At 34.8% G+C, this 26152-nt stretch overlaps 1 protein-coding gene across 3 annotated transcripts in view; it reads left to right on the plus strand.

Annotated features, from left to right (window-relative positions):
- KCNH8 (potassium voltage-gated channel subfamily H member 8) overlaps positions 1-26152 on the plus strand; it is a 177275-nt gene that overhangs the window by 83190 nt on the left and 67933 nt on the right. For all 3 annotated transcript variants that reach the window (XM_026799499.2, XM_074538270.1, XM_005480926.4), the window contains 4 exons: positions 1378-1505; positions 3794-4034; positions 18961-19118; positions 24242-24449. In XM_026799499.2, the coding sequence (XP_026655300.1) occupies positions 1378-1505; positions 3794-4034; positions 18961-19118; positions 24242-24449 (735 nt within the window). The remainder of the gene's footprint in view (positions 1-1377; positions 1506-3793; positions 4035-18960; positions 19119-24241; positions 24450-26152) is intronic.

Below are 26152 nucleotides of genomic sequence, written 5' to 3' on the forward strand. Positions count from 1 at the left end.
ACTCAGAATTTAGCTTGAGTGTAAGTAAGTAAGTGGTTTGATGATTGAGAGATTATTTAAAAAAAAAAAAACAACATTAATTTATTTGCGTCTTTTCTGAAATAATGCTTTTTTTGTTCTAGATTTCTTCATTGTAGCTGGTACAAATATGTGTTGATGGAAAAGTTTGAGGCTTCTCCATCTGCCCCCTTCAACTTTTGAGTAGTGGTTTGGCATCACAGTACAGAGATTTTCCCTTCTTGTTTTTTTACTTTTCTTTTTCCCCCTTCTCTTTACTGACAAGTTAAAAAAAACATCCTCAACTAGAGACTGCTTTTACTTGAATTACACAAAAACTTTTTTACTGAGAAGTTTGGAAAATTTTCCCTCCTACACATTTTGTTATGTATGGTTTTGCACTGTTAAGCCAAAAATACATCAGTCTCCTATAATACAAATCTTTCTTGCTTCTTTAGGCAGGTTTCAAGATGTAGCTATTTTGCTTGCTTCTAAATCCTGGCTCTGCTAATTAGTTTTGTGTTTTGCTAATTTTTTCCCCTTAATTTGTATGCATTCAATTGACTTTAATTAAACCTCCTTGACAGACGGCTTCTTCCTTTCGTCCCATAATTTCTTTTTCCTTAATCTTGACACATCACAAAAAGTCTGCTTTCATTTACTCTGGCATCAATTCACTGTAATTCCATCAGAGTGACTGGAATTACTTTGAATTTACTGCTTTATAAGCATGAACAAAATTTGTTCCCATGATTGACAATTACAGACATTTGAATGGAGGTAAAAACCACAAGCCTTTCCAAAATAACGTTCAGTCTTTGCTCTTAATGGGTTTCATGTCACCAAGGAATATGTCACACGATTTTTCCAGTGGGCATGTGGTGGGAAAAGGAATCTAAACACATGAATGTAAGAATTGGCTATTACTAATGAGCAAGCTTACAAATTAGCACATTCTGACATAATGGAAGCCTAGTATAAGTCAGACTCTCTGTTTTTTAAAATTGCAAGGGATTTTTTTTCTTTCTGTGAAGTGAGAGAGAGTAGAATCACCTCAAGGATATTTTCAGTGGTTACATCTAGACATCCTTCCCTCTGGTCTGAAACAGTAGAAAGTACATTTATCTTATCTGTGAAATCAAATGTTGCAATTACTTGCTTCTGAGCTGTGTGAAGGCATTTGACAATTAAAACTTCACAGTGGTTTTTATTTGCCCTTCAGGAGAGGGGGTTTGTTGCTTTGCTGCAAAAGATTAAGCAAAAGAAAAGGTGTACATAATATTTACATTTCTACCAATGTCTGAAATACCAGTAGTTCAGATCCCAAAGGTTAAAATGTTATTTCCTGATCTTTAATGCACTCTCACTTCTGTTCTGCAGAAAAATGGAAAGGAAGAGGAAGGGCAGGATCACATTTTGAGTCAGCACGCAGACGGAGTAGAGCTGTCCTTTATCACATCTCTGGACATCTACAAAGACGAGAGAAGAACAAATTAAAAATTAATAATGTAGGTGAAACTCTTTTCTTCCCCTAAACCCCCCCAGGAAAAAAAAAAAAAAAAAAAGAAGAAGAAAAAGAAGTAGCTTTTGCACTAACTTAAAAAAAATTCAAGTGCTGTAAAGGGTCAAAGAGTACTTGAGATATATCCTGATCACAATTTTATAGCAACAAGGATTAAAATATTTCTCACTGAAGCATATTTCTTCCTATTGTAGAATTTGCTACCATATAGCAAGATAGTGCTTTTAATCATACTGTAAACAGACATTGAATGCCATGACAGCCACATTACAAAATTTCTCAGAACTTAGATTCCACAGGTTCTCATAATTTTAGGTTCCAATTTACTTCATCATCTCAATTATTACTATTTTCAAAAAAAAAAAAAAAAAAAAAAAAGAAAAGACTCAAGCTCTTCCTCTATCTGAAACTCTTAATGCTGTTAAGCTCCAAAAGGTCACACTTCATTTAGGCAAGTTTTCACGTGAATATCTCCAACTTTCTGGTGTGATATCTATCTTTTAATTTCCTAAATGAAGTAGTAATGTTTCTGTCTTCAAATTAATTCTGTATTCCCCCAGTGACTATAAATAATGAGTACGTTCACAAAGCATGCTGTGAATGTTGCTAACACTAAATCAAACCATAGACAAACCAACAATATAGCAAAAAACCAACTTCTAAAGAAATGTTTATGAGAAAAAATAACTCTCTTGCTTTGTGCAGTACAAATTAAAAGTTAAAAAAGTCTTGATATAGATTAAAGGCATGAAAATACACAACTGCTATATATGCCATAGGGCAAATAGCCTCTTCCATTGAATTTAAATGTTAAAAAAAGATTAAATATTGAAAAAATATTATTTTTTTAAAAAAGTTGCAAGTTTTTCACATTGAAGAAGCATAATAATAAAAAATTAGCCCCACAAAATATGACCAGGTCTTCCAGGAATATTTTTATTGTATTGTAATATGATAATATTTTTTAGGAATATGACTCTTAAATAGTTTTTTGATGCCTTACCTGTACTGTCAAAATTCTAGTGCAGATGTTATTTTACCATGTTAAAACATTTATTCTGAGACTAATTTACCAGCTTTAGTACATGGGTTTTTGGAGCTATGAGTTGGAAATAATATGAGGAATTCTTTCTTTTCCATGATTAAAAAATGGGCTGACTCTAAGAACAGTGAGAATTCAGCTGCCTAAATTCATGAATAAGAACCAAGAATAGAAAAGGCAATGACATCAGTATTTCAAAGGAAGCACAAAGAGAAAGGCTGTGACAGACAAGGCAGGTGCAGTTAAGTCTACGGTTATGCAGGTTTTGTCTTTTTAATTTCATAGTGAATAACTTCAAGATCAGAAGTAATCTTAGCTTGCTGAATGCACAATATTGTTTTGGGAGGCTCTTTGTTACTGGAACAGCATTAACCGGGAGCACAGTAACAGTGAGCAAGAATTTTGTCAGTAAATAATGCAAGACAGCTCAGGTCTCACATGCTGCTTTTTGGGGAAGGTAGGTGTTTTTTCTTAAAGCTATGAAAGGTGAAAACCAAGAATTTCTACAGTTTGACACTGAAATATTGATTGCATAAAACAGTGGTAAGACACAGACTCAAGACAAAGCTAGTCTAATAAGAAAGGTAGTCAGTTCTGGAGCCATATTATGGTAGATTAATATTTTGATTTAGAACAGGAGTGCAATTTTAAAGAAAACCAAAATGTTATTCCTACTAATTGTGCCTTCATTCACATGAACTGGATTCCTGCAGAAGAAATTAAACCAGGAGAGGTGCTCCCAGTACTGGAGCTGTTCAGTCCCTAGGACCAGGCTAGAGATAGTCTGGAAGAACCTTCTCACATCTCTGTGTACAGGATCCTTTTTTCAATACCAGTTACTTCATTCCATATATTTCTATTTACAGTACTATGTCTTTGTGTATACAAACCTCTCACCTATCTATCCTGTAGAATAATATTGCTCTGCAGTGAGAATTAGTTGAACAGAGGAAGAAACAGTTTTTGCAGAGCAAGTCCCCTCTTACTCCATTTAATCTGTAACTTATTAGTCTTCTTCCTGCCTCAACATTCACAAAAGTTATTCCATGAACATCTGTATAAATGAATGTGAGGTCTAGGTTAGAAAAAAAGTAATTTTTGTTCTTGCCTGCATATGTTATTATGATATTTTTTACAAAAACATCAACTACCTAAGGACTCCATTGCAAGAAATGCTTCTGTGTAATCAAATAATTGTTTTGTCTCATTTAACTTTTTCCTCTCTTTTTCAGAATGTTTTCGTAGATAAACCAGCATTTCCAGAATACAAAGTTTCAGATGCAAAAAAATCCAAATTCATACTGCTGCATTTTAGCACTTTTAAAGCTGGCTGGGACTGGCTTATTTTACTGGCAACGTTTTATGTTGCTGTGACTGTACCTTACAATGTTTCCTTTATTGGCCATGATGAGCTGTCTACAACTCGAAGCACAACTGTCAGTGACATTGCAGTGGAAATTCTCTTTATCATCGGTAAGATTTGTTTGGGGATTGTTGTTTGGGATCTCTTTTCTGACATTTAGGATTTTCACAGAATTAATAATATTTTAGTAAAGGAAATAATCATCCCTTTCGTGACTTTAAAGAAAATCAATTTTAGCTGTATGGGTTGATATTTTATCTGAACTTTAGATCACCTTTTTTTTTAACTTTAGATTGATTTGGGTAGTTGTGCTGTTACTCTAAAGGGGCTTTTGATTTTAAGGAAGATTGCAACCCCTTGTTTCACCCTGGGTATGCCTCAAACCTTCCCATTATAGGGATGTGCCCTAGAAATGCTACAGTTTTGTTCTCAGTCTGTGGGGTAATTTTTTTATTTCACACTTAGAGGAGTCATGGACCACAAGCTGAATAGATATTTTTAAATATCAATGTAAGATTTAAACTCATACTGCAATAACACACAAATACAATATCAATATGCTACATTGATAAGTGGGATAGAATTTGTGAGGTTTGAGTCTGTCATCTGATCCATACTCTAAACTTTTTATTTCTATGATACATTTAACTCTTATATCTCTTAACAATCAAAAGGAGACAAGGTCATTTCTAATAATGGCTTTGTACCAAAGAAATGTTTGGGGATTTTTTGGTGGTACATTTTTTCAATTTATTTCTGAGGATTGAAAAGAATTCCTGAATAGAGTAAAACAGATTTTTCCCCAAGATTTTACTGTTATAATATCACTCAGTGCTGTCACACTGACAAACCAGAGCTCAGATCTGTTGCTACTTGCAGGTGGAGAAGCTATCATTTTTAAGAAATAAGTCAAGTTGGAGATGTCTTTCTTGAACATGAAAAGGGTTCAGATGGATTCTGAGAAAATGTCTTGGTTTGAAAAGACAGGTGTCTGATAATGAAGGCAGGAGCCTCTCTTGAAATGGGAAATGTAAACCCCCTCCCTCTGAATTATAATTTTGTTACTAAGGGGCTCTCAGGTAAAGACATGAGAGTGGGAATAACAGTTCTTTATTAGGAAAAATAAAAACTAAAATGCAGTAATACAAAACGACACTGACAGCATTAGAGTATGACCTGACACCCTGTTGGTCAGGGTGTTGGCAGCAGTCCCTTTAAATGGTGGCTGCAGTCCTCCTGGAGTGATAGGCATGGTTTTGTTGAAGCAGTGATCCTAATGAAGGCTCTAGTTTTCCTCTGAAGGTCCATTGGTGGTGTAGATGGGCCTGGTCTTCCTCTGGGAATCCAGTGGAAAAGGCTGACTGTGGTGTTCCAAATCTCAGATTATATCCAGGTAGGAATGCTTGGCTCCTCCCTCTGGGTGGAACTTCTCATAATGGGATGATGTAATTTCATCAGTCATGCAGTGACACTCAATGGCCCCATTAACAGATGAAATCTCCCTGGAGGGAGGATTGGTTGTGGAAGAGATTAAAAAAATCTGCCCCACTTGGTTCTGACAGTTGGCAATAGAATATACACCGCTGGCCACATCTTGCATTTGTAACCTAAGACTGAAAGAGAACAAAAAAACCCAAGAAAATAATTTTGATGTTTGAATCTTCTTTCTATTTTAATTTTCCTTATTGTTTTGTGAAAAAATACAGCTTAGCTCAACCATTAAAAGCAATGTTACAATCTTCTCTAGAACTAAAGAAAATTGAAGCACCATAAACACTTATAAATAACTCAGAAGATTTTCTTCAAATAATTTTGAAAAGTTTATTCCTTTACTCTGTCAACTTTATTGTAGACAGTATGACTTGTAGGTGATATGACTGATGGAAGAATCAGATATTATGATGAATAAATATTTGTTTCCTCCTTTAGCCATTGTTTTTCATTAGATTTAGGGTCCAAATGTACATTTTGTGTTCACTATTAGATCTTGGTGGACTCTTTCACATTAATGCAAACAGTTCACTTTCAAAGATTCTCAAGCACTGCAGTAAGGAACTTGCATTCTGCAATGCAGATCATCAACCATCTTCCTGTGTCTTGTGTGAAAAGCGTGAGGCTGTGACTCAAATCACTCTAATCTAGTCATAAATTAATTTTACATTAAGAGTACTAAATCAAATAAGCCCACTTAATGTACCTGGGTGACTTAATAAAAAGTGTAGACTCAAGGTTACAATATTCTGATAATGGTGTAAATAACTGGTTTGTGTTATAAATGTGTTTATTTGAATATAAGCACCAGGGAGTATAATCTTTATAATCTTTATCTAACTGATTTATCTGATATAGTATGCATTTGAAACATGAAAGATGGTGAACTGCTCAGTGTTACTTTCCTGGTTATATATTTTGCTAGAAATATGGAGTCTTTATATCAGTAAGTCAAAAGCAAAGACACATCTATGATCAATAGAATGGCTGAGTAAGAAAAATAAAGCAAAGAAGATCTTCTGTAAATTTTACTTCATATTTTCTATTTAGGTTTTTAGGTCTATATCTGTAGTCCAGGTAGTCATACTGTGGCTGTAACTAGATGCATTCAAAGAAATGTGCATGGAGCAGTAGAAGAGACTTTGATTAATCATGTTACTGGTAACCACTATACTGTAGGATACTGATATTCCTCCCCCAGAGTTTTAATAACAGCTCAATTTTCCCCAGAATAATTTTCTTTTTCTAGAGTTATTATCTGATTTAAATCTCCAGCTCTAAGGAAAGGTTTATGGAGTATTTTCAAGATCTTGTAATACTGCTTTTAAATCCCTGCAGTGAATTTAAAGGAAATAGTGTGTTTATGATCATCTCTCAAGGGTCCCTTGTCTGTTAAAATGTTGAATTAATGTGTCTCAGAACATGTATAACTGTATTGAAAGTAGTAAGATTGACAACATACTTAAATTTAAGCATAAGTTTCCAGGCATTTGTTGCATTGTGGCTCTGACAAGCACATCTTTGATGGATGATCTGTGTTCTCTGAGAAATACCAGAGAAATGTTGAGAGAAATTCTTCTTATGATGCCGCTGCCTCAGAAATGCAGTGGGGAGATCTATCTGATATAGGATCTTCAGCTGTATTACAGCTTTGTAGTCATGGATTGAGGTATCACAAAATAGTCATGGATTGAAGAAATAGTCTATCTACTTTGATTTTATTCATATTTCTGAGAAGATGGAGCAATATCCCTTTTATGAGCATGGTTTGCATAATACTCATTTGGACTTGACAAGGTCTTGGTTTTTAGCTGTGTTACCCAACTCTGACTATATTCTTGAGCATATGGTGTAACTCCTGGGGATGGTTCTGTGGATGGCCAGGAACTGGACCTGATGATCCTGGCAGGTCCCTTCCAACTCAGCCTAATCTGTGATTCTGTGATGTGTGTCAACCTGCGCTTAAGCATGAAAAAAATACATATGAAAGTGTTCTTCTGACTTGGGGTGATATAAGTAAGAGCATGGATATGAATTAAATTATTCATGAGAAAAGCATCTAGCTAGAGGTGTAACTGCTTTAGCCTTTAAAGTTCTCTAAAACACAGACAGAGATAAACAATAATAACAGCCCATTTTGTGACATTGTCAGGGAAGAGGATGAAGGGAGAAAATAATTAGGGCGTCTCATATGAAACTACATTTTTCACTTGATGTTTCCTGTGATAATTTGTGTAATGTTGTATTTGAGTGTACTTCCATTATCTGTTTCCCTTTGTTATGTGTGCAAACCTTCTCTAACATCCTCCTGTAAATAAATCTTTTCCTTTCTCTAACCAAAGATAAAATAGAATTAGTTTAGTTTTACAATTTTTATGTTGTCTTATGTATTCAAAAACCATAAAGAAGTGCAGAAAAAAAAGTTTGTTAGCTTTTGTGTATTTTAAAAACTCATTAAAAATAGCCTAAGAAGTGTTTTATCTGGTCGGGGTTATTTCCTGCTTTATTGCACTATTTGCTTCAAAGCTTATGCTCCTATATTTGCATAGACAGCAGCTGAGTCTTTCATTTCTAGATAGGTATGTCTGGGAGCCTGAATATCAATACTTCTAGGAAGCATAATGGATATTGGTTACTTTTCAATAATATTTTTAAAGCTTCCTGTCTTCTGGGAAAAGAAAGGCAGGAGAACATCTCACCAAGTTAATTCATTTTAATTAATAATAAGCTTCCAATTGTTTAATTTTACTCTTCCATAACTATTCAGTGCAGTGTTTTTAACTTCTGCAACAGTCTCATTCCAATTTTCAGATATTGCCTTTCTTTATCTATTTTGTTTGTTTTTAAATTTATTGAACATCTTGATTGAAGAAAGCAGTAATATCTGAAAAATTATGAGTACTTTATTTGTCTACTCACAGGACTATTTGAATAGGAGACCTTCAAAAGGAGTTGAGATCAGGGCAATGGTTCAGTGAAAATATGCACAGGCTTTCTGGGTAATGGCAATGCATTATTTGCTGAATAAGAGCAAAAGGGTTTGAGTATTTTGTATCTAAGATGGAATAACTATAGAGAGAAGAATAACTATAGAGAGAATAACTATAGAGAGAAGAGCTCAATTTTCTGTTTGTGGATCATTTAGTTTTTAGTGGAAGACAAACACTGGATACTAATTATGGCCATAAAATTATACTTTTTATGAACAGACTGGAGAGTTATTTTAAGTGATTCCCTGCAGTATACTACTTTGCCACCTGTGGGGGGAAAAAGCCCTATACCCATCCCTTCCTCCACTCTCCACACACACACTGGCATCTCAAGACTTGATCTATGGTTTACATTTTCAAGAGAAAAAATTGATCTTGATTTGCACTAAGATTTTCTCTATTTGTTTTTATTTTTCTCTCTATCTCTCTAAATATTATTTAACAATTAATGTTTTTAAGGCAGTATGTTCAACAGCGCTAAAGCTCTGATTTGTGTGGCATGACACTGTAGACTTCGGAGACTTGTGTGGCCATTACTATCTATCACAAATGTAAATGACTCAAAATCTTTCAAAAACTGTTTTAAATCATATGAAGTCCTTTAATCTCACACTTTTAATATGTAGAGACTTAAAACTCTTGTATAAACCTTGTAGAAATTAATATAATGATTCATGACTTAGGCAGTAATTCAAGTATATGTATTGTACTGAAAAAAAGATGTTGAATGAAATTCATTGGAATAAGATGAGAAAGTATTAAATGCTATAAATTTTATTAGATTGCTTTAAAATAGAAGGTTTGTTTTCTTTTTTCTTTCATCTTCTTATTCATTATTATAATGATGATCATTTCCTGTCTTTGCAAGTGCACAGAGGGTCATTTCATCAACAATTTCCATGTCTGGGGGACACATCTAAGAAAACTTCTGCATTTTGAAAGGAAATAGCAGTGTCTTGAAATTTTGAAGGTGTAGTTTCAGGTTGTAATAGTCTAAAATTCGGGAAAGGACCAAAGGAGTGGTTTGAAATTATCTCTGGGAATTTATTCCTAAGCAACAAATGGTCTCATCTGTGAATGCATATGAACAGAGCATGTAAACAGAGTCACATTGTTGATACACCTAATATTTGAAAGAGAAGGTCATAAGAAAATGTTCATGCTCTATGGATTGCCTAGTAATGTGAAAAAACAGTGCAAAGTATTTATGCTGAAAAACAGTAGTAAGTTTCTTAAAGATTCTCCCTCAAAACATCAAAGTCAGGTAGGCAAGGAAGCTTACTGTTAAAAATCTTAACAATAAGCTTCCTTGGATACTCGTAAGGACAAGAGATGCTTTTCTGCACACAAGATGCTGTTTCCAAGCACAAAAACATCAACCTTGACCTAAAGGAGAAAAGTGCAAATCACAAGTGATTATTTCATGGAAGTATTTCTGTATCTTCAGGTAGATGCAGATAAGTGTTATGGTAATGGAGGCACCCTGAAAATTTTACTTGCATTACCTCTACTAACTCCTCGTTATTAGAGCTGCAGTAAAAAATAGTTGTATTTTTCATGTACTATCCTATACTACAGTGATAATACGATATTGTATTTTTCAATAAGATTAAAGTCTTTAAATCTTTTCTAGGTAATCTAATCTAGGTAATTTCCATGGAAATTATTTGATGCTTAATAGTTTACCATACCTTTTGTGAATTAGCATGTGGTCTTTTTTCCCTATTTTTGGTACGATTTATGGCTATTATCTATGTGAATTACTGTCAAACTGCATAGAGTAAGTCTGAGAAAAATATCTCAGGTTTTCCCTTGGAATTGGTCAAAAATTGGAAATGAATGAAGCAGTTATGCCACTTCCCACTGAATATTTTACTTATTTGATCTTTGCTTTGTTTACTGCAATATTTGTGTGAAGGAAATTCTGTTCATGAAATACCCAACACCCATGTCTTCTTTACATAGGTTAAATTTAATGAAAAGCTATATCATGTGATTGATATTTCTCCACTCTTTGGAATTACTTCTTTCTGCAGGTACTATTTAGAAAATTGCCCATGAAGAAATTTTCACACTTCTTCAGTCACATCTACTAGCTTCTTTTCAAAGCAGAGCTAACAGTTAATTTTTCAGACATATTTCAAGTCTTTTGCTTTTCTTTCAAGACTCCAAAGTCTTTCTTTGCAGAAAAGTCAATAAAACATATTTTACCTATTCAATATGTTCAGGGATTGAGTCTGTTTTCAAAAGATACAGCATAGTGTACAAGAAAAAAGTCTTTCCAGTTTAGGAGGTTATTATAAAGGTCATGATATGTGATGATTTTCTGGTGTGTCAACTACTATGGGACTGAGATTAGCTAATTGCAGTTAGGCACCCTCATAGTCAAAGAAAGCAACTAAAAAGGACAAACCCTAAAGGCTAAAAATCAAGGAAGCAGGTAACAGAAATGACCCCCCTCTCCTGGCATGGGGGTGCTGACCATTCATGTGTACAGCAGCCAAAGTATGGAGTTTGATAGAACATATCATGTTAGTGCATTATATTACTGACCACATCCTTCTGGAGGGAGTGACTTTTGCTATAAAAATACCCACTCAGAAGATGCCTTCAGATTTCTTTTTTTATATATACTAATGAGTAATTTGCCCAAGAAAAACAGTATTTCCACTTGGATGTAACTTCAATATCACATTACTTTCCACTGTAAGGACAAATAGTAAGGAAGAGCAAATCAGACTGTCAGTTACAGATGAATTTTGGGAGTCAGTGCTGCTATGATCCATCACACCCAAAAATGAATTTTCTTCCATTAATATCACTGAAAATGTTGTTTACTTGACAAACTTGAATGATTCAAGGCTTAGAACATACATCATAGCACTGCCTTAGGACAGGGACTGTGCCACTCCTCATGTACCATGCAGTGATAAGCAACTTGGTGTCAAATGGTAAATAAACTCTTCTCACTGGAGAAGTTTGCCTGGTAAAGCAGCTCAGTGTATTCAATTGTGACTTTAACAGCAAAAGCTCTGAGTTATAGTTACTCCATGCTAGCAGAAATCTCTTATTCAGAAGTCCGTCATGTTACATAATATCATGTGAATTGTGGTAAAGATTTTAAGAATTTGTAGTTTTTAACCATGTTCCCGCTGTTCATCTGAACTCTAGTCATCCAGCTAAAGCCACAAGACCTCTGAAAAAGAGCTGCTTTCAATGGAGGTGTAATGTGGCTCTTAAATGGGTTTTCCAGACTCTGACTGCCCACACAAATTAAATGGGGTTGTTTGCACAATAATCTCAAGTGCTAGTGACCAGAAGGAAATTATATACTTGATAGCCATATTTTAGGTTTTTAAATGTACAGTTGCTTAAGGGCTAATTCTAATCCTTTTCCATAATTTTCTTGAATGATAATGTTCCTCAATAAGATTCTTTTGTCTTTTTTTTTTTTTTCCTTTTTAAGCAGGGAAAGAGAACAAATTTTTCTACTTAACAAAACACCATCCTGGTAGTACAATGATGGGTCTTGATATTCCATTTTAGATTCCAAGTCCATTAGGATCTAGACATCGTATCTTGAGATACTTAATTTCTTGAAGTTCCAGCAGTATATAATTTGGTCCAACTTCTTCTTTCTCACTTTTTCATCAACACAATGCACCTGAGACTTCAGTTATATGTAGTTTTGTATGATCTTTCAGTTCTCAAAGATTCTGACAAGAACTAGAAATTTTTACCACCTAGTTGAGTCTTAAATAGAAGCTGTCATATTTAAGCCATGTATTAAAGAAACTGTGTTCAGATAAAGTATGTTTTCCTGAAGGTCATCAACTCTCTTCAAAGCCCTTAAAGAATCCATAACTCTATTTACTTATGGCTTGTAAACCACATATTTCTGTTTTTGGAGTTTTTTATCAACCTGCAGAAGTGACATCTAGTAAAGTGTTTGGTTTTTAAACTATTGCTACCTCCTGATTCTTATTTTGGGCACACTGGATTGTAATTTATCATCTGATATGACACAACCTTGCTTTGCTGCTTCATTCCAAAATTAGATAAGTATATAAGATGTATTGAATACATCTGGACTTTCTGTGAGATTATTATTAGCTTCTCTTGTAATGACATAAAACTATTTATCATTATCCTTACTATTTACAAAGGAACTCAAGTTTGCTATTAGTGTGTCTTTCCTAAAACTATTTTTCCTTCATCATGGGCATCAGTGATTTCTTTCTCTTGCTCAAACAGGTCTAGGTTTTCATTACAAATTTTCTATAGTTTATATTGGTTGTTACTTAGTGTCTGTTCACCATTTGATATAACTTTCTAAAAAGAAGAAAAAATACTGTTTCTCCACCAGCTTCAATAGGCTTTTAATAAGACATAATTTTGATTATGTTATTTATATTATATGTATTTTATTATATTTTATATATCTATTACATAAAATTTCTATATTTTAGTACTTAGTTTATTGGCACTAAACCTTTGCTGTGCCCTTTTTTTTCTTGTAAGCTTTATTTGATTTCATAGTGGCTCAAGCTCTTACACAATGGTATAAGATGACCATTATTTTCTTTTCCTATGTAAACCCAATTCCATCTCCCTCACCTGATCATATCAGCCTATGAAAGAAAATCATCAAGCTGGTTGTGGTTATAAATGTCTGGAAGGAAGATGCTGAACTGAAAAATCACGCTTCAATTTGAATAAATTGTTCCTAGGCAATTTACTAGGAATATTTATCTCAGCAGTAAAATAAAAAAAAAAAAAAAGAATTTATATAGGGACAGATAAATTGTTCTTCAAACAATATGGCACTAACATTTCCTGGAAACTTTCCTAAAAGCTCTCTGGCCAAATTCTAATATCATTATCCTTGTATCATTAAATAAAATTTGCTAAAACAATCAGATACATGAAAGAGCCTGGACTTTGGGGAAGGTATTACTAGCTATGGACAACCAATGTAAAATCTTAAGGAAAGTGAAAAAAAATACAAGAAATTAGAGATGAGTCAGTCATACCATCTAAAAGAGGGAGATAATGTAGAAAACTGTCTTCCCTGAAAATCAATGGGCTTAACATACCTAAAATTGTCTAGTTTTCAATACAGATTTGAATGGCTGCAGTCTAACAAAAACTCACTGCTTACATGTATGCCACTTGCCCTAAAGGCACAGGGGTTTTAATCTCATTTAGCTCCCAGTGAAAGACAGTTAAACTGAGGTATATTACATTGCATTTTCTGAAATTTAAGACTATGTCATGGGCAGTTATTGAATCACCTGCCTAATCCTGAAATGTTACTCTGCTATAACTTGATCATATGTTTAATCCCAGCGGGATTAATTTTTGAACAATCAAGCCTAAAGAGAGAAAAAAATGTTGTCACAGGGAAATTAGCTGCTTCAGGTAAAATAATCCTGTTTATGGATAAAGTGGCTCAGCTGGCCTCCAGATAACTATTTTTTTAACAGGGATTAGAAATTGGGATTCCACAAAACACATATTTAAAATTTTACAAGGGGAAAACATCTTATGATTAATAGGTTAGCCTGATGACTATCAGTTTGTGGCTTTTGTTCCATTTATATCATTTAGGAAACTAATCTGCATTACACCCTAAGTAGAACCTCCATTTTTTAACATAATTTTTTTTCCCTTTGCCGAACACCAACTTCAGTTGGTGTTTTCCTACTATTCACTGCGTAAATGTGTCTGTGTGTGAATGTGTTGCACAGTAGAAATCTAGAAAAAGGCCACTTGGTGAAGGATGTAGCATGTCATGCAGAGCTTTAATCCAAGAGAGATCACCAGTTTCAAAACCTTATGAGCTTGCTTAGATTTCCCAGCTCTTTTATGCCCAGTTATGAAATAAGTTACCCTTTCTTAGAAATTGAGCATTGCTAGGGTGTGGATTTCATACTGGAAGCTTGTGAAAAATAAAATAGTCACCAATAGGTGAGTAAAAGCCATTAGAATGCTCAAATAAGGAAATAATTGTTTAGAGCTTTCCAGTTATATCATGTTATTGGAATGTTATTGGAATTTATCATGTATTTGGAATGAAAATATCAAAGAACCATGCAGACATGAAAATTACAAACTTGGAAGACATTTGGGGGATAATGGTCCCTGTGTTCCGGTGTTTACTGGTGTGAATAACGTGTAAGAGCTTAATGGGAGTAAAATATATCAATAAATCAGGAACTGCAACTGTATATATATTACAATTTTAAATTCATTTCATAGCTGAAAAAGCTGGGGTTTTTTTATAAAAATGCATTTTCTATAATCTTTCACTGTATCTTTGCATGAGTTTTAGAGATATAGTGTTTATTATAATATTTTTTTAAGGGATGTGTGTCCACCAGTAGTGGAAATAACAAACTGAGAGAATCCATGCAGATGGAGCTAATTAGCCGTGGGATCCAACTAGGAGAAAAATCACAGTCATGGTTTTACAAATTCACTGTTTGTTATCTCTGCATGCATCTTAAGGACTTACTGCCTGATGGGGCTCCAGGTGTGTTCTATTGGGTTGGTAGGGAAAGGAGATCAGTCTGCATGGTAGACAGAAAGGGGACTCAGAGGAACAGGACTCAAAAAGTAGAAAGTAATTGCATCAGCAGGGAACTGTGATCAGAAGGTGTGTGGAGCAGAAGCCCATTTTCCTACACAGTGTGCAAGGGTGATGTGATACCTAGTTCCAAGCCTCTTCAAATTGGAGATCTTGGGTCCTCCCTGTTGGGTGCTTTCAGGTCAAGTTTACCTTTGTGTTCAACCGACAAAAAAAGCCCCTCACTGCTTAGAAAGCTGACACTCTTTGCTCAAGGTTCACACAGAGCCGTGAGTGCAGAAATGAGTGGGGAAGGAGGAGATCATGGCGGGCTTAAGACACATTGGTGTTTGTTAACACAACATGTGTCTGTTTTAAACACAGTATAAGTCTTGTGGAAAAGGCCATGTGGTTAAACATTATTTAAGGACTTTTCTTAAAGTCAGTAGGATAGTCTAGACTGAGCTTTAATTTTCTTGAATCCTGACTTTTTTTCTGTCTCATTTGAACTGAATTTTAATTATATAACAAAATAAGAACTCATATTTTTTCTAATAAAGATGTTTCACTTTTTTTTCCCTCTCTACATCAAGAAAAAATGGTATTTTAGATATGTGTGTGCTGTGCTTCAAGACAGATGCAATGAGTTAAGCAGTTTCATATTTTCTGCTATTCCTTCTGCTTCAGTTTTAGGCAACTTTGTAATGGCATTTCTCATGTCAGAGACATTTTTTAAATGCTCTGTTTTGCTTTCCTGAGCACATGATGTGTGGCTCACAAGACCAGTTAAAATGATCCTTTCCTATCTCACATTTTTAAAAATTGCGATAAAATAAATTCAGATTTCTTTTTTCTTTAGACATAATCTTTGTTATTGATGTTTGGTGAGAGGTGCTAAAGCAGAAGAGAGATCGTAGTCTCTGCCCCAGCTTGAACGAACCAAACACAGCTTTAAATATGAAGTTTGCACAGGCTGAAACTTTTGTTTCATAGAACATACTTAAAGAGAGTTTGAATATACCCTTGAATAACTTTGTGAATATCTTTAAGCATACTTAAAGATATTCAAATATATCTCTTGTAGAAAAAAATTAACCCACTAATTATCCAAATATATTGAGGTCACTTCATATATGATTTAAGAATCAAAGATTAAATTTCCCTCTTGCCTTGTTTACAGGTGTAAACTTAAAATTGTTGCCCTTCATGTTGTAGGAAATGATTAAAAATCACCTCATCTGAGAGCATCTGGAAGAAACACAGCACTAGAAAAAACCATTAGTTTTGAAGCCCTTGAATTATCTGGAATCTCCAAAACTTTACATTATTGATGCCTGTGTTGATTTTCAGATTATTCTTTCAATTGTCATCAGTTTGTAGAAGCTGCTGCACAGTAAGATTAACAAACAATTTCTAAAATGTTAAATAATGCATTACTATTTTCTATTTTTAAAATACATTACGTTTTTTAAATTTACATTAGGAAATAAATTATTAATGATTAGAAAACATTTATTAAAAAAGAGGGAAAAAGAAATCTTCACTTTCTTAGCAGAAATATCCAAAAACATTTTGAATATATAATTCCTACAAATAATACAATCTCTCAGAAGAAATGGTCATTTCTAAACTTGTGTTAAAGATTTTGTTGTGCTCTTAGAAGTTTCTTGCCTCAGGAGCTCTTTTTTTGTGTTTTCCCTTACAGATGTCTCAGTAAATACTTTAGCACAGCAGTTAAGCTGTAAATAAGATTGCTCAGAAGAAGAAACTGTTTACACCGAAGTATAGCTCAGAAAATTGTTCAGAAATGCAAGATGGGTCACACTTACTTCCCACCCTCTGGACTTTTATCTAATAAACTGGATGCAGAAAGAAGCCCTTAACATTTCCTATATATATATATTTTTTTTTTTTTAAATATAGCTATTATCTGGGGCTGTTGCCCTAAATTGCCTTGATAGGACAGCAGAAAAGTGTGCAGTGCAGAAAAACCTCTAATCTCCTCAATCTCGAACACTGAATTGCATATGCACATTGATAAGCCTTTGGTGTACTGGATGTACTTATATTTAAAGCAAGAATTTATCTCCTTTTCTGTTAAAGCTTTAGTGGCTTCACAGACACTAATGGGCAATAAATTAGCAAATACTTTTTCTGACTTTGATAACTACACCTTGGAGTTTGTGACATAAATGAGAATGAGCAGTTTCAAAATACTCGTGGTGCAAATATCTTTGTCTTTCTTATCTCTATGAAATAAATCTTCATGAATGTATTCTGTATGTGACTGGTGTTGCCATGCTGACCTTGAAATGTGGCTAGTAACCATCTCTAAAAGGCACCTCTGGTGTTAAACTCATTGCCTTGCTCATTATGAACCATGTGAAATTATGCTATATTCCCATCTTAGCTGTATTATTGAAAATTTCATAACATTTTTGTAGCTTTAAGAATGCAGGAATAAGACTACTTCATGAGGTAATCTAAATCATTATATCTCTGATTTCACTTATATGTTCTCTTCAGCCTGAGGACCTGGTTCAAGGAAAACATTCTTAAACCATGAACCAGTTATAACCTGCAAGACCTCAGTCCATGAACCAGATACCTGCCAATTTGTGTCTAGGTCATTTTGTGTTATGGTTTTGCACTAAATCCTAAAAAAAAAAATGCAGAATCAAATGATTCTGTGCCCAAAAACTGAGAAATTCCTCAGAGATTTCATTAATTTAGGATTTTCATTAATTAACTCTACTAGGTCAAAGGGAGGTAGAAGCCAAGGTCAAAGTGGTGGAATTCGTATAGGTTTATTACTAGCAAAGTACAGATTATCCAGTATGGGAAACGATCATAGCAGCCTGTCTAGCTTCCAGCTGCAGAAGACTGCATAACAATTCTCTACTAATGAAACCTGGCAAATTATTATTCTTCAGACCCAGAGCATTAGAACTTGGGATTTGATCAAAATTTATCCTAAATGAATCTTTTCTGATACCCCAAAGGAGTGATCCAGCATGATTTTCTCTGTGTGCTGAACCTCTCTCTCGTTCTCTTTTGGCCCCGGTGGAGAGGAAAAAGACTGTCTTAGTGTAGCCTACCAACAGAACTTCTAGGGAGAAATGCAAATCAATCTCTTTTCTTCCCCTAAAGCTATCTTGCTGTAAAACACCAGCCTTAATGGTTGGCTGCATTCTTTTCTGACTCTGTAAAAGTTACATGAGTAGTTCTCACTAATATTAGTAGAAACAGGGTGCATAGCTTGAGGACAGATTATAGTCTTTGTCTTGTAGGACATGAAAATAATTGAGACTTTGTTGTCAAGACCTGAGGTTTTTTCCGAGTGCTAATGTGTTTTGGCAAGACACGTCAAAAGTACATCTCATACTGAAAGACACGCATCCTGGAATGTTAGATGGGAGCATACAAAATACACAAGCCACCAAGCAATTCATATCACTTTTGTGATCTCCACCATAGCCCAAAAGACCTTTTATTCAAGTGTGTTCAGCATTTTTCAGTTGCTAAAAAAATGGTTATCCTTGAGGATGACATTCATCATCTGTGATAAGTAGCTATCACTAAAAGAGCTTAAATCACATTTTAAAATAAAATAATTATTGATTTTTTTATTTCAAAAAAAGTGAGTAAATTTTATGGACAAAAATAACATCCTTTTTTTTCATTTAGCAAAATAGCAATATTTGTACAGTTTAAAGATCAGTGTGTGTGGATCAAGCCCCTTTTTAAATCAGGGAGTGATAAATGTTTTAGACATTTTGTTTACTCCTTGAAAAGAATGATGTATTCATTGGTTTAACTCTATGTATGTACATCTCTTACTACCATGTTTTTTGCTTCTGTATAAGAATATTCATCTGGTATTTATGATGAAGAAGAAAACCAAACAGCATTATTCTGAATTCCTGGTGCTGTGCCCAGGAATTAAGAAATCACTGTCTCTGATTCTGTTCATTCTTTGTCAAGCAGATATTATTTTAAATTTCCGAACAACATATGTCAGCAAGTCTGGCCAAGTAATATTTGAAGCAAGATCTATTTGTATCCACTATGTGACTACGTGGTTTATCATTGACTTAATTGCTGCACTTCCTTTTGATCTTCTTTATGCTTTCAACGTCACTGTGGTAAGTACTAACTTGCCTTCTCAATTGTTCTCTTTTTTCAAGAGGGGTTTGTTGATGTGGTTTTTTTTCCCCAGATCTGGAGACTGAAACTGAATTAACTAAAATAACTAGGTGTCTTTTACAGCTTTGTGGTGTATTTTCACTCTGGATCCAACAATTTTTAATTCAATTATCTTTACTTTGTAAACAGTTGCATCTATGTTAACTTCATGTCTAATTACTTTACTCAAACACAGTTTGCTATGATTTTTGTTCTCTTATGGTTCATAAATTCAGTCCTTAATTTTTCAAGACTCATACACTTTTACTGTAGTAAAGTAAATCATTGTTATGGTCAACATGTTTATTTAGTCAGGAATCCTCTTTCTCTTCACTTGTGGGAATTTTCATTAAAAAATTACAGCATGACTATTAATTTTTTGTATGTTCTAACATGTACTGTTTACAATTGTCACTTACTTTGACTTTAGTTTCAACTCATCTTTTTTTTTTTTTTAGGTATGTAATGACAAAAAGCTTAATCTGCTTTGAAAATGTTTGTTCTAAAATTAGGTGATGTCACAATCATGATGGATTATATTTGTGTTGGCTTACTTATGTTAAGACAAAGGTTTTTATTCTGCTAGCCCTATTGGATTTTGTAGAGTAGGGATCTACAAAGTGAAATTGCAATAAGCAAATAAGCAAACAATCCCTCCCCAGAAATGCACCCTCTGAATCAAAAAGTTCAGTTTAAGGAAAAAAATATCAGCAGGTGTTTCTTAATTTTGTGGATTTTTGTCATAAAAACCTAAGGTTATCAGCTGTCCACTTTCTAATTCCCATAATTTTGATATTTCATAAACAGATGCACTCAATCTCAATTTCATTACAAGTGAGTTACAGACAAGTATAGAGATGATAGGATAAACACATACCAAAAAACACCCCAACAAACAGAAAAGAACTAGCCAGGAAGGGTCCCATACAAGGTGTCATGCTTGATTTTATAATTTATTTTCATTTCCTTCAATGAACTCTCTTTTCATGTAATTTATTACATAAAGAACCATCAATCAAATGCTAGTGAAGATACTTTTTAGAACCTGATAGTTAGTTTCACATTGTCCACTGTTTCCTTATAAGAAGTGGGTAATCTATTTCAAAACATTACTATCTCAGTTTATCCCTTGCACTCCAACCAAACAGCCAACATAATAATGTTGGCTTAGTTTCTATTAATAACTTTCATTAAATTAACCATGTTTACTTTTACAGTCAAAGAAAAAATTAAAAAACCTGAAAACAAATTTTTGTCCCAAGTGGAAGGACTGATGAGATTTCTGTACTTAATTCTGGAAAAGAAAGTATTATCCAATGATTATTTTTACAGTTAAAATATCACGTTATTAAAAATGCTGCCATAATATGATTAATACACATCTCCTGTCGTACTTTTAAGCTTTTTCCCTTAATGAGACCTCTGTGTGATTCCTTAATGGGAACACATTGCCTTACTGTATCATATCTCCTGTCGTGACAAGACTTGGCAACTGTTAATATAAACCTCAAGATAACAATGACTTATCAGCTGTCTCAAAACACAGGGAGGTGTTAATCCACTACACTGTTTCCAGACTTCATGATTTAATAAGCCATTTCCTCATGTCTGTTCTCAGATTTTCACTTCATCGACTTTCAGATGTTGCCTCAACAGAACGGTGAGAAGGGGCATCAGGGAGCATCTCACCCCTTTGCTGCTCAGGCCTCGGCACAAGGGCCAAACCTTTAGGGACGCTCTAAATTCTGCAAGCATAGGTATAGTGCCATACATACCTGTGTGTGTATGTATGGCACAGATTTGTCACACCCCAGCTGGAGACTGATGGAGCCAAAGTGCATGTAAATGCTGTGGAGTCGTTTGCTGGTTTTGTATATATTTTGAAAGAAACAAAAGTTGAACTGTATGAGTTGGCTCTACTGCCTTTACACCTTACCTGGATTCTGCCCTAATGTTAAAATCAGGGACTCTTGGGACATCTGAGACCACAGACACATTCCTGCCTGTCTTCAGCTCCTTCCATCCCTTTGTTCATCTGACATGAAGGTTCTCTTAATAAAGGGAAATATGTTTTCAAATGTTGCCATGAAAAACAGGCCATTGAGCCCTAGCTAGAATGATTGAATTTCTCCTTTTTGAATAGCTATCAATGGTTTTAGGGCAATAGTATCATTATTTGAGGCAAAGCAAATAACCAGGTGGACAAAAAATGACTAAAATCTCTCCCACCAGTCATTTCTTAAAATGTATATCCCATTTCTTCATTAATTCATTTTTTGTGTAGGAGATGATTCTTCCAAGCAGAGAACTTCATTATTGGTTTGTAGCAACTTTATTTGTTGTCAGTAGTTCTCAGGACTATGCTGATTGAGTTTGTGTTAGTCTCAAATAAAATTCTGTCCCTGTCCTTTTGACAGAAAAAGGTTAACCCAGCTAGTCTAAAACTATTAACAAAATGAAAAATTTTGATGATTTTATATCTATGGGCAAAGAAAAATCTTTCCAGGCACAAGTATGGGTGCTGACTCTTTATTTTGTCTTCCTAAATTTGTGACATAGAAAAAGAAGCTGCCTGATGGCATTTTAGATCTTTCAATGACATATTGGGCACAATACCAGAGGAGCATTTGGCATGACTAATGAGAAAATTCAGTGCAATAATACATGATTAATTACATCTGTGTTCAATTTTATGAAGAAATTATTTTGAAAATGGGGCAGTCCTTAGGCCTTAAAATTAAACCTGCTTCCACATTAAAAAGAATATTATGATATATGATTCATGTCTCTGTAGCTTAACAAAAATGGTCAGAATTTAGGGAAGACTGATAACTGGCAGGGCACACAGAATTATAACAGTCCTTTTGCCATTTCTTGTTTGTAGGAATCTTAAAAAAGAATGAAATAATTTCAAAAAGCTATCATTATTTATTTGTGATGTTTTACAGCCTAGGCTCCCATGGGAAGATGAAGGCTCCAATGTGTAGGGCATAGCACATATACAGTCATTATATAAATCCACATTATACAATTGTTTGTATGTTACTGCTACACCTTGAAGAGTCAGTCATGAATTTATGTTTAAGTGCATTTATGTTATAAGTGCAATAGAACCATGTTTGATTCAAACAAGCTGATGAGAGAGAAGAAAAGGAGACTTTGTGAAATTAATTACCACTGGAACAGAGGCAGTTGGTAGAGTTTCATGGCAGTTAAAGAATAACTATAAATTAAAGCTATATGACTGTAATAATAATATAAACCTGGCAATTACTTCAAGTATTTTGCAGCCTTCTGCCCTAGATTTGCAGATATTCTTGGGCTTAAGGCCACAGACATAACTAATTCCCTGGCACTGTAGATGGAGAATGCCATGGAAATGAAATGCAAGAAACGACCTTGTAAATATTTGTGTGTTCAAATGTCAGACCTTATTTTAACAATTTTTTTTGAAAAATGCCATATTTTTTGTTGATTTTTTTTTCCTTTCTATGTACATGAAAAAAATGTAAAGGTTCTTGAGAAAAAAAACCCCACATTAAATAATGGGCTGCAAATATTGTCCTTTGAAGAGGCTCATGGGAGAATTACTTATGCACTACCAAAACTGTAGTGGCAAAAAACAAAATGCTTGTAGGTTCCTTATTTTCTTCTTTACAGGTTTCTCATATACTTAATTCCTGAGAGTGGAATATAATTAATGTGTTGTTAAATCTTTTAAATAATCAAAAACACCTGATGTTACAAAATATGTCAGTCACCTCAGATCTAGCTGTTGGTGAATGCACACCAATAAAATTTAGATTTCACATTGTTATCTATGGTAACAGAAAGGCTGAGCATCAGGATATTCTGGATTAGAAAAAGCAAAAGGATATTGATTGAGCTGTGTTTTTAGACTTGCTTTTGGGAGAGCTCTTTACTGTGCTCTGGGAGTGCTGTGGCAAGACACATAAAGTCTGATGCTACTTTTCCAGCTGATGTGGGTATCCTGTATCAAGCAGGCCTTAATCCTACTGTCTCATTAATGGAGGAAGCAAAAAAATGCTTACTGTTAATAAAAATTATGTCTATTTAATCTTAGACAAATACATTAAAACTGTTTGGATCCTAATCTGTATATTGTTTGCTAACTCTGCCCAACAGCTGAAGCACAAGCCAAGTACATTCACAGCAAAACTGTGGGCTGTGCACAATATGGTATGGATGTCAGTTGCAGGATGCTCTGGAAGGGTTGGGGTCATCCAGAGACTGTTCACTTTATGCTGGAACTCCCCTAAAGCCAGAACCATGCACTTCATAAACTGATGTATACTCAGGGTGCTGAGCAGATTAGGTGCTGCTTTTGCCACATAAACTTGAAAGGCAATAATATTTTATTTAAGGAATTTAAGAAGTAGTATTAGAAGTTTTAATGGAAGCTTTTTTGGACTACTACTTAGTCCAGAGCAATAAAATATGACAAGGTCCCTGAACACAGGGTTAAATCTCAAGAAAAAATCTGAGGCTTCTCTAACTTCTCTGCTCTATTGTTCTGCAAAATATCTGCTATTTGTTATTGCCTCTTCCATGCAAAATTATAGGCTGGTTTCATCTCATATACAGTTAAATTAGGTCTGCTGTTAGCTGAAAATCATTGTGTGTTTGGAGATACTCTTTTTGTGATTTCATATTGCAATCAAACGATTTTTGGTTAGTTTGACAATTGTGTTTTTCTTCTAGAGCTGGGAAGAATCAATTTTTCACAAGGACAAATTTTTAAGATAAATCTGAAAGAAAACTGCATGAAAAAAGGATAACATGAAAGATCTCCTAGTATTTCAAGTTTGCTTGGTTTATATCCGAAATAGTAATTGTGTATTTACACATCAAAATTTCATACTTCTTTTTTTAACATCTTCTTTGCTGTTCTCTGCTGTCTTAAGATTTAGTCCAGTCAGATGTGCAGCTGCATGAGGAGTGGGCAACATTTCACAGAGCTTTAGAATTTCCTTTCTTGAAACAAGAGGTCTGTGTGATAGAAGCAAGCTGCTGCCAAGGTGTTTGGGTGCTGACAAGTGGTTTTCTCTTCCCGTTCTCCCAGGTTTCCCTTGTCCACCTTCTGAAAACCGTGCGGCTGCTGCGGCTGCTGCGCCTCCTGCAGAAGCTGGATCGCTACTCCCAGCACAGCACCATCGTCCTCACGCTCCTCATGTCCATGTTTGCCTTGCTTGCTCACTGGATGGCCTGCATCTGGTATGTCATAGGGAAAAGGGAGATGGAGCAGAACAACCCCCTTACTTGGGACATAGGTAAGTTCTTCCTTCCCACATGGACATATACACACATATGTGTATATCCATAAATGTGTGCAAATATATAAAAATGCATCTATAACTCACTCAAAATTTCAGGTTTTGCTCAGTCTTATACCATTATTTAGTGCTGTTTGTACAGAAAAGGAAGAGACTGGCAGTCTCTGAATTTCTGATCAATCTGAAGAAGAGGGTTAAAATAAAAATCAGTTGGAAAAAATACAAGATGATTTTAGATTTTTAAGAGTGATTCAAAGTTGGGAAAATTCAGGATCTGTATAGGAAATGACTAGGCAGACTGCGTAGAAAACTACATTAGACAACTCATCCTGGTTTTGCAAATTAGGAAAATTCATCAGTCAAAACATTCCCTCAAGTGTGCAGATTATTTCTTCCTATGCATTGAAACAGATAGGCCCTGAAATGTCTTCAAGTTAAAAACTTCCTTTGTAATTACTGTTTAGAGGATCTGCAGGCTTAGATTTTTCAGAGCAGATGTTTATCAATGTTTATCATGTTTATCAATGGAATGCCTAGTTTTGGTCCAATCTTTAGTTTCTATCCCAGCCTTCATTGTGATCTGCGTGTTCTACATCAACTCTTCAGCTTTTAAGCTTTTAATTTTTTGTAATGCAACATCTTCCATAAACAAAGTTTATCTAAAGGCAAAACAGTTCCCCAAGAGAAAAAATATTTGGTGTGGGGAAAATAATGCAAACACCTGTGACCAAAAGCTCAGTGATATGCATTCAAACTGTGGATTGCCCTATTTTTATCTCCTTTAGATTCTTTGGTTTTTCTTACCCCCATTATCATCTGTCTAAATATCACCTAATTATGATAAATATGAGGGAAAAATAACAATCATGTAAAAGTGCTCAACCTCAGAGAAGTCAGGATGCTGGGTCAGGAAGAGAAAAAGAAGAAAGTTCAGGAAATATGTGTTTCTAGTTTTTCAATAGGTGACTTAAAGACTTGGGGAGTCTTCTTATTCTTCTAAGTGGATTGTTGATTTGTCATTTCATTTGTAAACCAGGTCGGTGACCTGCTGCTGAAATCCTTATAGAGAGCAAACTTCTGACAGAAAAGACTGCAGCTTTAGGGGAGAATATACAAAGAAAGCCCACTGTGCAAAAATTGGTCAAATACTGCAAACAGAGAAACAAATCCAGATAATAATAATAATGATAATAATGTCTCTCTGGTGAGAAGCAGCTCTGAAGGCACTTTGTCAGCTTATGTAGGCCACAAACAATAGCTGCTTTCAAAGCATTCATTGCAGTCCAAATGATGATGGTGGGCTTCATCCTTGCTCCCTGGGTAGGGCTGCTGGCCGTGCTCCCCATGCTCCCTTTTCCCTGAGGCAAGGCCATGTTCAGAAAACACTCCTCATGGGGCTCTTGGCATTTATTACCATGAAAACATTAACCTTCACCCATCAGTTTTGTCCTTTCTTGGGCAAGAGCAGTAATAACCAAATGTCCCAACAGCCTCACTAGAACCATTCCCAGTTCAACTGGAACAGAGACATTTCCCAGAAGTCCCATTTGTGTCTCAGTGCAGGGATTGTATCTGGGTTATCACAAACTGATCATCCTCCAGTGGGCTTCCCAGGCTGGAATTGCTCCTTTACAGCCCCTCACCACCAACTTACCTCAACCTGTGACAATCAGGGACATTCCCTGGACAGCTGTAGGCAG

Source organism: Zonotrichia albicollis, chromosome 1 (assembly GCF_047830755.1).
Source record: "Zonotrichia albicollis isolate bZonAlb1 chromosome 1, bZonAlb1.hap1, whole genome shotgun sequence".
Lineage (NCBI taxonomy): Eukaryota > Metazoa > Chordata > Aves > Passeriformes > Passerellidae > Zonotrichia > Zonotrichia albicollis.